A 13,217-nucleotide genomic window follows, 5' to 3' on the forward strand; every position below is an offset into this window, starting at 1 on the left:
CGCAGAGATAAGCACAGCAACTGAGCACGGCATAACATCAATGTCTCGTTCCTAGCTGAGTTTCAAACACAATGATTCATCAACATCAAGCGTTTGTAGTCCAACACTTAGGATAATTGCCTTCCAAGCAATAGACCCGGGTTCAACTCCCGGCAGACACACTTTTTTGTTGGAGAAGCGGGGCATCGATCCCCATACCTCTCCCATGCTAAGCGAGATCAGCTTTACAAAGTTCTACTATGTTTTTAGTGCAAATTAGAAGCCTCTAGATATGTCCAAAACAGACATTTTAGTACAAACTTCTGTGCCTATGCAAGGAAGCTTTGTTCTCGAAAATGCTAGGCTTCCCCCACTCCTTTTTCCCACTCTCTTCCCCCAATAATTGTCACTGATATTAGTCCTTGATGCCACACAAAGGGACCCCTACTAGTCCCAATCCAAGGGATCAAGGGCTAATATCAGTGACACCTATTGAGGAAAGGGAACGGGGAAAAGGAGTGGGAAAGCCTAGCAGCTTCGCTTTGTTCTTGTCTACCACCTTCCTATGCTTAGATCGACAGGTGTCCTAAAGGAAAAAAATCCAACAAGTAGTAATTTACCATGGTTCTATTAGTCAATTACTTTTAAGTGAGTATGTTGCATATCACATAAATTTTTCTGGTTTTGAATATTAAAAGATATCTCTGTTTTTCTGAAATTTCTACAGATGCATCTTTTCGCACTAAAGGATGTCGTTTGAAAACGTCTGTTGGAGATGAAACGAAATCTTCAACGAACATGAAATCCTCTTTAAATAGCGTAGGTTTTAGGTTTTATGTTTTTTTTTTGGACGGCAGAACTTTTAATTTTTTAGGTACCCACAAAAACCTAAATAACACTCTACAAGGTGGTCAGCGCGAGATAGCTTGGCAGATAAACAAGATAGTCGACATTCTATTTTCTTCTTTACTTCTTCTTGAAAAGGTCTTTTGTAAGGAGATTCAGTCCAAAAATTGCATTGACCTTCGACAACTTACTTTAATCGGTGGAAAAAACCAAAGTCCTCAAAGTTGGGAGGCACAAAACATCTCTATGATTGGTAACAGACAATAGTTTATCTTTCTCTTTATAAAAAAAATAGTGAAGGATTTTTCCCATTTCAATATATCAAATCTCTGTTTTATTTTCTCTTTAAGCATCATCGGAAACTTTATACTGTGTGTTCTTGGTTGGGTCAAGGGAGTACAACCTTTGAGATTCATTGATCGATTGTATCTTGAAAGAAGTATTTCATTGTATCTTGAAAGAAGTATTTCATTGATCGATTGTACTTGCCGCTTTCTTATGAAGGGGAGAAATAATTGTTGAGAAGAATCGCATGGCCTTGAAGTCAGTGATACCACATTCTTTTATGTTCTTTGTTTTCATCCTCCTCTGGTACTCAAATTTCTAACAATATATATATATATATATATATATATATATACACACAATGTAGCAAAAGCCTACGAGAAAATTCAATAATGGTTTGGGAGCCTTTTTAATATTATTAAGACATGTAATAAGCTAATTAAATTGAGATCATTATTTTCTCACGCGAGAATTTTGCTTAGAATAACCCCTCGATCAATCTTACGTTGGTGTGTACACATATTTGCTTATGTTAATCCAAATGTTCTTCGAATAGATTTTGCTTCAAATCCCATCTTTGTTTTATATTTAATTACTTTTTTTCCTTGAACATTCAAAAGGAATTGTATTAAAAAGAACACAAGTTATGAGAGAGAGAATACACCAAAAAGAGAAGAAAACAACCTCAACCAAAGACAAAACCTCCAAGGATAAGCTAAAAGCAATAAAAGGGCCTTTTTGACAAATCTTAGAAACCAAACAACCATTGTTACATGCGAACTAAAATAACAACGCAAGTTACATTTAAGTAAGATTTTCACCAACATCTTCCATCGTGAAACCCTTCTGATTTTTTGCCACACCACTAAATATTTCTTGACATTTTCCTTCAAAGATGGAAAGCTTAACCGCATTATACAACCAACCACCATGAGATTACCTGCTGAAATATTACTAGGACTATTAAGAGATTTCGAAGAGAATTTCTTTTTGGTGCTTAACGTCTTATTCGGGAGGATACCCGCTTTAGACTTCATGCGTACGTTGGTGTTAGCTCCTTTAACGGGCTCGGACACTACTAATTTGGTAATGATGATGTCGGTAGTTTTTGAACCAACCTCGTGTTCTTTTTTAATCCCTTGGAAATGTCCATATGTTTCGAATCCAGGAGGAATTGACGGATCCGAACAATAAAAATTTTCCCCTTCCAATTGATCAAATTCATGCAACTCATGCCGAAGACTTGATGAAACTCCTGATGTAATAAAAATTCCACTAGAATGTGACTCTTCCCCATCACAAATTTGGTTTTTAAAAGGATTAACATGTAATTGAATTCCACGTATAATCATATACATAAATTCTTCCTCAGTAGCAGGAAAAGCCATCACATTAGCGTTTAAAACCCCTTTTGACATATCAAAAAGTTTACCAAATTTGTATTCCAAGTACTTTTGTGACTTTTTTTTAATTTATCTGGATCACACTATTGACCTAAAAAGCAAGAATCAGAAGGGGTTATGTGACGGCCGGAAAATTACACCTGGGCCCGCAGGCCATAGCTTTCCCGATGCGTTATTATTATCATACTTACCATGCCTTAAAGCTAGGCAAATGCACGTTCATTTTCCCATGCAAGCATGCTCGTGGAGCATGATGCATCTAACTTAGCTTCCACACCGTTCTAACTTACCACAAAACAAGGGTATAAAGCCGCCTCAACATAGGAATTTGATCACTGAATTTCCTATCTAGCTGAGTAACCGTCATACCACTGAGTCTTCTCCAGGACATCCTGCTACATTGTCCGATCGCTACAAATTTGTGGAACTTCCTGCCTCCCGGATGTACACTCCACAAAACACCCATCAAGGGTGTCGGATCCAAATATCGCACAACGGTAAGAGTTTGCGATATTATAGATAGAGCCTGCGAATTTATAGACAGAGTTTGCGAGAAGGTAGCGAAGCTTGCGAGAATGTAGTTTGGGCGCGAGATAATATTAGCTGTACTCCACTACATATGAGCTGTCATTCACTATGTAAACATTTATATAAAGGGAAAGTCAGAGAGAGAGAAGGGAAGTTTTAGAATTTGTATTATTATTATTTCGTTCTTCTTCCTCTACCAACCTAGAGCTCCAAATACTCATTAATGGAGATTCTCAATGTAAACCAAATGTAATTTCAATAATTATAGTGAAGATCCTTAACCCCGTGGATGTAGATCATATTGATCGAACCACGTAAATTTGGTGTCTTAATTTCTATTTTCATTATCTTTATCTTTATTTTCATATCAAATAAGTTAAGATCTAGAAATTATAGTCATGATAATACAAGGGGTGTGTTGTGGGATTTCCTGCAACTACATAATGGCGCTAGAAACAGGGAACGAGTAAAGGATTTATCCTTTCTGTAACTTGTTGATTCAAGAAATTTTCATGAAGATTAGCTATTGTTCATATTTTTCTAGATCTACAAAATTTAGGTTCAAAAATGGAAATTTTATGGAAGAAATCACACTTTTAGGGAGTAAACATCATCAACAATTCAAAGACATGAAAAGAGTGAGAGAAAAAATTAGTTGTTGTGGTGAAATTTAAGGAGAAAATGGAAGTTTCAGTGGAAGATTTTCATGTTCAGGAGAAGAATGAAAATGTGAAAGAAGTTAAGGAAGGACGAAGAAAAGATAAGAGGAAGATTCTGCAATTTCTATCACAAACAGAAATTCGCACAGATGGTTTGAGCTGGAGCGAGCAAGCGATAGGTTACGGGTTCGAATTTCATAGAGACACATATTTTTCATTTTCTTCTTATTTGCATGGGAGAATAAAAGAATAAGAGAAAAACATTGTGCATTAATTTCGCAAAGAGATTTTTGAACAGTTGGTCAAGAGAACAATATGTACGTTCGTGGTCACAAGTTCGAACTTCCCTGCGAGCATAATTTTCTTCTTTTTACAGATAGAGAAAAAATGAATAATTTCGCAATATTGTTTCATTAGTTCGCAAACGAGAGGTACCACAGTTGCTCAAGCTTCGCTAGAGTGAGTTATAAGACTCGAGTTCGAATCCCTCGTCAAGCTTAATTTTTCGCACATTTTTGAAATCCTAAAGGCGAAGAAATGGAATAAAGTACAACATTGTGTGTTTCTAGAGGATATGGGTTCGATTCTCCCTGCGACCAAATAATTTTTGCTTCGGAAATATTCATTTCGCAGAGTTGATATTTGATTACTTCGCACAGTCTTTGATTATTTCACAAGAGAGGGTTAGCACAGTTGGTCAGGAGGCATGAATGCAAGCAGCAGGTCGTGGGATCAATTCTTGCTTCTCGCATGTTTATTTTTATTATGCGAATTTTATACAGAATTGCGTCTTACACAATTGTAATTTGATTACTTCGCAAGAAATTTGATTATTTCGCAAGAGAGGCTTAGCAAAGTTGGTATGGTGCAAGAAAATCCAAGAAGCAGGTCGAGGGTTCAAATCTCACTTCCCACACTTCTTTTTGCTGCGCGAAATTCATACATTTCAAGGCATTTATTCACTTCTCTGATAACAACAGCGACTCACATGAAAGATAAGTACCACTTCCTTGAACATTTTACTTTAAAAGATAAGAGGAAGATGCTGCAATTTCTATCACAAACAGAAATTCGCACAGATGGTTTGAGCTGGAGCGAGCAAGCGATAGGTTACGGGTTCGAATTTCATAGAGACACATATTTTTCATTTTCTTCTTATTTGCATGGGAGAATAAAAGAATAAGAGAAAAACATTGTGCACTAATTTCGCAAAGAGATTCTTGAACAGTTGGTCAAGAGAACAATATGTACGTTCGTGGTCGCAAGTTCGAACAATATGTAAGTTCAGATCTAGAAATTATAGTCATGATAATACAAGGGGTGTGTTGTGGGATTTCCTGCAACTACAAAGGGGCACCTACCTCTGTAAACCCTCAAAACCCATATTCCAACTCCTGCAAACAAAAACCCAAGTTGAAGCCACGACAACATTTTGCTTTCCTTTTTGGTCTCTTTGGTTAGCCAGAAATGATGTAGTATACAATCAAAAGAAAACTAATTCAACAAGCATAATGTAAATGGCTAGCAAACTTCAGTAGGAATACACATGGGCTCAACACAACCTCCCACCGGGGGTACCTAGATTTTAATTATCTACAAACCCTGATAGGATCCCCAACTCAACAACAATCTTAGTGGGATGGAGCAAACCTCACGAAGGCTTGATCAAAATCAACACGGATGGAGCCGGACCTGCAGGAGCAGGTATTATATGAAGGATTGCTGGAGCTATCACAATCTTAGCAACTGCACAACCTCTGGGAATAACCACCGCCCTCGTTCGGAAACTTGGGCCATGCTTATCGCGTCAAGAACGGATGTAGACCGAGAATGGCCAAAGGTGCAACTCGAAACGGATTCGGAAAATCTGCTGAGATTTCTAACTTCGACAACCGAGCCACCTGGTACTTAATTAATATGATAGCGGAGATCAAACTTAGACTTGTCCAAATCCCACACTGCACACTATAAAACACAACTATTGGAAAGGAAATCAAGCGAACGAAGGACTGGCAAACAAAGCAGCGTATAATAGCACAATAGAAAATATATCGAAAACAATTTGGGATCATAGAACACCAACGTGTATTAGCCCCATTGTAATGGCAGACTCTATAAATACTACGTACCCCGTGTAATCTCATCCTCATGTTAACAAATTTCTTGTTTAAAAATAAAATAAAAAAAGAATCTCATTCCTTACTTCAAAAGTAAACCATTATAGTTTGTTTTAATCACTAGGTTAACCTCATATTGATGCTCACTTTTTCATAAGAAAATAAATAGACAAATCATATTCCAATTGTCAATTTGTGATAACTCTCAAAATTCTACATCATGCATGTACCCATACACCAACTTGACATTGTATCATTTAGGTTTCATTAAAATATCTTAATCAAGATGAATAGTCAAAACATAAAATTGAATTAAAATCACTTAGTGAAAAAGAATTTTTCTATCCAAACAAGTTTGACGTTGTTCCTACTACCGTAGTTTACTTTACAACGTAAAAAAAAATCATTTAGAGGGATGCATAACTTTTCACTTGTCAATCTGTGATAACTTTCAAACTCTACACTAACTTGACATTTAGATCTTGTATGTATCCATCAACTTTGACATATATACATCCATATATCTTAATCAAGAAATTTCAAAAGAGAATTCGTCTAGCCAAGAGAAAAGTTTTATGATCCAAACATATTTTTCTTTTCTATATATTTCTTTAGAAATTATCGACATATTTAGATTCGGTATTTGAAATCTTTTCTTTAAAGTTGTGGTATCAAAATAATGACAGAATCTTCAAATTAGGGATCTTTCCAATTTTCTTAAGAAAAAAGTTGTCCCTTCCCTTATCTATTAGTAACACGACGTGGATGCCACTCCTGAAACGTGGCGTGAACCAACCGATGACTCTTTTATTCTGCCACGTCATAGTATTGGGTTGGGTAAGTCCTACGCTAATCTAAGGACATGTTTGGTCGACATACACATTGAAGTTTGGGGGAGCCAGTCTTCCTCGAGTCTGATATTTTCACTTTTTCGATTCGATAAAAATAAGTGTATTATATATTATTATTTTTAAGCATACTTTCTAACACATTCTAGTTTGGTGAAGCCAGTCTTCCTCCGAGTCCGATTTCCTACACCCTCTCTAGCATATATTGCATTGAGATTAACAGGGGTATTTACTCCTCCGTTTCGGGAAAAAAATATTTTTATCTTTTTGGATCGACTGAGTATATTTCCTCAAATGGGTGTAGTATTGAAATTTATTTCCGAGCATACCTTTTAACACACGGGATAGTGAAACTCACATTAACACCTTTCAAAGAAATGCCCGTAACAGTTAATAAGTAGGGAATGCCATCACAGTCATTAGCCCAGGTAGTAGCCATCATAGTCTTACAACCTAAAAAAGTGAAATGCTATGGTCGACTAAAGCCATTATCCCAGACTGGAAAATGAATTAAGGCTTTTTGGGTCCGTCCCTGCATGGAATAAGAATTGGGAGCACTGGCCTTCAAATTTATAAAGGATTTTGGTTGCAGGATATTGGTATTGTTAGCTTTGGGCAAGTCGGAGGAGGTAAGATTCCCGGCCTTCAAAAAAAAGCATTCTTGTGCTCTTAGGTCCCTTTCCTTTGGCAAAGCAAAATCTATATTTTTCGCCGTTCGGACCCATTTGAAGCATGACATCAAATGTATGAATTACAATCCACAGGTACACATAACTACCGGCTACAAATGACATCTTCAAAAATATCATAGATACAATCATTGTTTTTGACAATTAGTTAAGCACCTGGAAGTCTGATGTGGATGATGAGGCGTCCACCGCTCATGGTCGACAACAATATAGTCAAATATCGATTTCGGTGAATATCAATCGGGATTGGGTCATTATATTTCGGCCAATATCGATGAAATATCGGCCAATATCTGTGAAATATCGGCATCTCAGATAAACACCAAAACCGATATTATCGGCGATATCTCGACCATCTCAGCCAAAATTAACTACTGGTCAGACAATTACTAATTCTAAAGCATACCGCTCACCAACTGGACTAGTCTTGAAAATCAAATTCAAATCATACTTTTGACCAGCTAGACATGCTAATATTCGAGTTTACAATCATATCTCTACCCACCTAGACTATACTTTGTTCGTTTTCCGGCTAGACTATCCCTAATTTGAATTCCCGCCGGCAATACTTGCCGCAGGAAAAATTGCAAACAAACATTCCCTAAAATCTCATTTGACAGTACATTTTTAGAGAGAAAGAGGGCGGGAGGGAAATCCCCAAATAACAGCTCAGCTCAGCTCACACAGGTATATTAATAAGTAAACCAAAATCTTCAATTTTTCATTCCCCTTAAAAACTCGTTCATGGTGGAAGAAAAAAAAAACCCTATTCCTTGTTCCTCCTTGGAATCAATCAATTTTTCATTCCCCCTTTTGGTTTGTAGAATCAAATTCTATTCTCCTTTTAGCTTTTGACCTATAAAGATCCAATCTTTTCTCATTTTTGCTGAATTCAGTTTTTCCAGTCTAGAGAGAAAGTTAGGGTTTTGATTTTGATTTTGTGTTTGTTGAAATAGAAAGATGACGATTGAAGGGGATTTATTAGATGATATAATAAGAAGATTACTTGGAGCAAAGAAAGGAAGAGTAGTAAAAGATGTTGATTTAAGTGATTCTGAGATTAAACAACTTTGTGTTACTTCAAGAGCTATCTTTCTTGAACAACCTAATCTGCTTGAACTTGAAGCTCCTGTTAAAATCTGTGGTAAATACTTTATTTCTTTTACCCCCTTTTTGATTCTGATTCTGTTGATTTTAGGGATTTGAGTTGTTTGATTTTTTTATTATGGAGATATGGATTGACTGTATTCAAGTTTTTTGATTTGGGTTCTTACAATTATGTTTTGCTGAATTGATTGTTCAGTTATAGATGTTGTGCTAGTTGTGGTTCTTTTTATGGTTGGATTGAGTAGGTTTAAGTTTTGTGTTTCGTTTTGGTATGTGATTGATTTTGTGAATTTGCGGAAGCAATGAATTGTTGTTGGTTGAATCGATTGTGAGGAGGTTAGATTGTAGGTTGTGTGTTTGACTTGAGTTCTAGGAGACCTTATGCTGTATGTTAAACAATAAGTTGAAGAATTCTTGTCGATTTGTGTTTGACGGTTGCTGTTGCAACATTGATAACGGGGATTTAGATGTCTAATATTGTTCTGGAATGGAGATATGCTCTTGCTTGTCTGCTTGATGTCGCAGAATGATGGAATATAGCAAAAAATGGTCAACTGAAAGAAGTCAAAATCCCGATTTCTTATCTTGTCATCGACTGTTCTGTGTATGGTTGGATCATTGGTTGAAGAAGATAGGTAAAGCATGTATCAATTCGTTGATTGTCATAGAAAAAGAAAAACAAACTGAAATCTGTAATTTGTAGAACGTAGTCCATTAGTTGGTGTACATAGAGAGGTGTTGATCCTTGGTGATTGCATTATATATCTTAGTGTTGAACAGATTACAAGGATAGATTACAGCTTGTGTGTTTGACTTTGTTCTAGGGAGACTTTATGCTAGATATTAAACAATAAGTCGAAGAATTCTCGTCGATGTATGTTTGAGCGTCAGTGGGTTGTTGTTGGAACATGGGTAATAGGAATTTTGGATGCATAATGTTTGCTCTTGCCCTTCTGCGTGATGTAGGAGAATGATGGAATGTAGCAAAAAATGGTCAACTGAAGGAACTAAAAATCCTGATTGCTTATCATGTCATTGAATTTTCTGTGTATGATGTTGGATCATTAATTGATAAGTGAACCATGTATCAATTTGTTGGTGTCATACAAAGAAACTGAAAACTGTATCGTGCAGAATGTAGTCCATTTGTTGGTAAAGAACTAGAGGTGGTTATCCTTGGTTAAGAATGAGGGTTGTTGTTGGAACATGAGTCATGGGGATTTTGGATGAATAATATTGTTCTTGAATGGAAATTTGCTCTTGGTCGTCTGCGTGATGTCGTAGAATGATGGAATATAGCAAAAAGATGGCAACTGAAGGAACTAAAAATCCTGGTTGCTTATCTTGGCTTTCAATTTTCTCTGTATGATGTCGGATCTCTGCTTGGAGAAGAGTGAAGCATGTATCAAGCCCGTTGATGTCTTATGAAAAACACTATATCTTTCATAAACCGGATGTTGTAATTTGTAGAATGTAGTGCATTAGATGGTAAAGAACGAGAAAATTCATGCTTTGATCTTTGGAAATTTTATCTAAATGGGTCTGGATTTCATTAGAAGTTTTTGAATGTTTCAGGGGTTCATTCTTTCGGTTTTAGATAAGTCCTTTGGAATTATGGAATCATTGTTCTTCTGTTCAACATTACAATACCATAAAATACCTAGGTTGCAATTCACTGAGAACAGCTTTTCATGGAAATTTCTGAGCGGCCACCTTTAATTTTGCAGGTGATGTTCATGGTCAGTATTCTGATCTTCTTCGACTGTTTGAATATGGTGGATTGCCTCCAAATGCAAACTACTTGTTCTTGGGTGACTATGTTGATCGTGGTAAACAGTGCATAGAGACCATTTGCCTTCTTCTAGCATACAAAATCAAGTACCCCGAAAACTTCTTTCTACTCAGAGGCAATCACGAGTGTGCATCCATCAACCGAATATACGGGTTCTATGATGAATGTAAGAGGAGGTATAGTGTCCGCCTTTGGAAAGTTTTCACCGATTGCTTCAACTGCCTACCTGTTGCTGCTATTGTGGGAGAAAAAATTATATGTATGCACGGAGGATTGTCACCTAAATTGCATAGCTTGGATGATATTAGGAAACTCTCTCGCCCTGCTGATGTGCCTGATCATGGCCTTCTCTGTGATTTGCTCTGGGCAGATCCTGATAAAAGCACTGAAGGTTGGGCTGCAAATGATAGAGGTGTATCCTTTACATTCGGGTCTGAGCAGGTTACTGAATTCCTTCAGAAACATGATCTCGATCTAATTTGCCGAGCTCACCAGGTAAAGTAACTCCAGTAACAGATTAACTAATTTCACTTCCTTAGTCAACCTTACTGGAAACTTTGTACAACGTTATTTTAAAGTTAGTGCAGCATCACATGTGCTGCTTTGGTTAACTTATCCTTAACGTAGATAATCTGATGCGCATAGATGTGGATATAAATAACTTTTTGGCATGTCTTTCTCGATGCAATTTGTATCCCAAGTTGATGATATGTCTTTCGGTGTGGATATAGTGGTCCAGAGATTCTGACAAATGATAACATTGTCAAATTATAGTGGCTCATTATTTGAATCGTGTTCCTCCACTTGTTTGTTTTCCTTAACTAGTTTCTCTTATTCATGTATCTTCATAGGTTGTAGAAGATGGATATGAATTCTTTGCAAAACGACAGCTGGTTACAATATTCTCGGCCCCAAATTATTGTGGGGAGTTTGACAATGCTGGTGCAATGATGAGTGTGGATGAATCTTTGACTTGTGCATTTCAAATTCTTAGACCTTCTAAGAAAGGTTTCCGTAGTTACACAAAACCTGGAACACCGCCATATAAGGTACAGCATCGCTCTTTTAACAGCTCGGATTCATTTTCAATCAGCGTTAATAAGTAGGCAACATCTATCACCAACTAATAGACAATATTTTATGTTCGTAGCCTGACGGACGTCCTGTAAATCAATTGCTGTTTAGGATGTTATTATTTACGGCCATTATGTTCTCTCTACAATACATCATATGCAAATTATTTTCTTGCCATCTATAATTAGGTAAGGACAAAACAGGACAGGTGACATGTACTATTGAATTGAGCACTTTAAAACATAGTGTATTTTGCCAGATGTTTAGGTTCCCTCATCTGACAGCACTAACTTTTCCGTCTAGACTGACTGGATCCATGAACATTGAGCAATTGTCTCAAGCCACTTTAGTAGGTTTGATCATCAATGTCATACATGATTCAGCCTGACCGATATTTCTTTGCATTTTCAGTTCATCGATGGATGACAATGGACAAGGCTATATAATTCAAGAGAAGAAGAACACGACTGACTTGAGGATGTTTGGTAACTTTTATTTCATTTTTCCTGAGTAGACTCCAAAACTTGAACTCGATCTTGCATGGCCTAGCATGGGTTTTCAAATACAGGTTGCTACATAATACGGCCGCTGAAAAGTGAAATAGATATACTACACATACGAAAGAAACATAAAGATTTGCCTCATATACGAATACGAGCCAGATACCCGTATGTAAATTTGAATTGTAGATGACCTTAAAACTTTGTTCTGTTCTTGTGAATCGCTTGTTTGGTGTGTTTTTTTTTTGTCTTTCGCTTCTTTTTGTTACTTTGCCGTATACAGTTGATGTAAGTCAGGCTTAAAGATATACAAAAACAAGGAAAAGGAGAGAAAAATACAGTTTCTTATTGCACTTTGGTGCTGTATGTACATTATATGAACTTACTTTTCACAATTTCATTTTGTTCGGCAGCTTTATAATCTGACCAGCACTTTCTGGGTTAGCGAAAATGCAATGCAGAATATGGAGTATATCCTCTCTTTTATGTCAGGCATTTATAGGAAAAGAATGGCTCATCCAACAGATATAGGACAATTTTTTTCCTTCAGGTAGTCGGTTCTCAATTCTTTTTGGTTGAAATTTGAAACATCCACCAAATCATGGATACACTCCATGTTGGAATGTGATACTCCCTCCGTTTCAGAAAAAATGAAAAAATGAAAATAACACTTTTCCTGAAACGGAAAAATAACATGCAAGATGTCGGAGTCTAGGGACCCATAGTGTTTGGGTGGCTTTGCCTTTGATATAGAAGTCTAATACGACCTAACTTGAAATGTGGCTCCTAGCCGTTGGATAATCCAAAAGGCAATCCCATAGATTGGGTTGGTGTTATAAGTTTGTTTAAATTGCTAATAATTCATTTTAGGCGTGTCATTTTGCTAAGTGGGTGCAAAAGGTAGGATAGTAAGAATCAGAAATGGCAAGTGGTCTGCCTTTTTTATGGCAAATGTCACCAAAAACTATGCAAGTGGTTTTCCAACTTGGTAGTGTTATTTAAAGACTATTTGCCATTAGGGGGGCAAAAATTGGAGATTCTAAGATTAGCATGCCACAAACTCCAACATTGCTAACAGGGTACACTGTTTGGGATTTCATATAGGGCAAACAAGAAATTGTATGGTCATATTGCCTTTTCCGTGAACCCAGCATTCCGTTAGCAGCCGCGGCAAACTATCCCATAAGAATACCGTGCTGACATGTCTCGAACTGAGATCAAATTACTGAAATCATCACCTGTTGATTTTACCACTGTATAATAATGATAGCGATCCGTTTTTAAATGTTTATTTTGATAATAAACCTGTATTCAATTATAAAAATAAGATTGATCAGGTTTTTTATTCTTTTCTGACTCAACTAGCTCAACTAAGAGCGTGTTTGTTTTC

The 13,217-nt window shown here is 36.7% G+C and overlaps 1 protein-coding gene across 3 annotated transcripts; it reads left to right on the top strand.

Moving 5' to 3' along the window:
• Window positions 1-7,822: 7,822 nt before the first annotated feature.
• On the top strand, window positions 7,823-12,239 carry LOC113325444 (serine/threonine-protein phosphatase PP1-like). Of its 3 annotated transcripts, XM_026573652.1 has the most exons (6): window positions 7,823-8,041; window positions 8,311-8,498; window positions 10,189-10,748; window positions 11,105-11,302; window positions 11,404-11,515; window positions 11,739-12,239. In XM_026573652.1, exons 2-5 carry the CDS (start codon window positions 8,315-8,317, stop codon window positions 11,509-11,511), a joined length of 1,050 nt encoding a protein of 349 aa, XP_026429437.1. In that variant the 5' UTR covers window positions 7,823-8,041; window positions 8,311-8,314; the 3' UTR covers window positions 11,512-11,515; window positions 11,739-12,239. The 3 variants fall into 3 exon arrangements, with proteins under 3 accessions (XP_026429437.1, XP_026429436.1, XP_026429438.1); XM_026573651.1 differs by lacking the exon at window positions 7,823-8,041 and having other exon boundaries at window positions 8,054-8,498; XM_026573653.1 differs by lacking the exons at window positions 7,823-8,041; window positions 11,404-11,515 and having other exon boundaries at window positions 8,054-8,498; window positions 11,739-12,222.
• The last annotated feature ends 978 nt before the right edge of the window (window positions 12,240-13,217 follow it).

This window comes from Papaver somniferum, chromosome 11 (genome assembly GCF_003573695.1).
Source record: "Papaver somniferum cultivar HN1 chromosome 11, ASM357369v1, whole genome shotgun sequence".
NCBI lineage: Eukaryota > Viridiplantae > Streptophyta > Magnoliopsida > Ranunculales > Papaveraceae > Papaver > Papaver somniferum.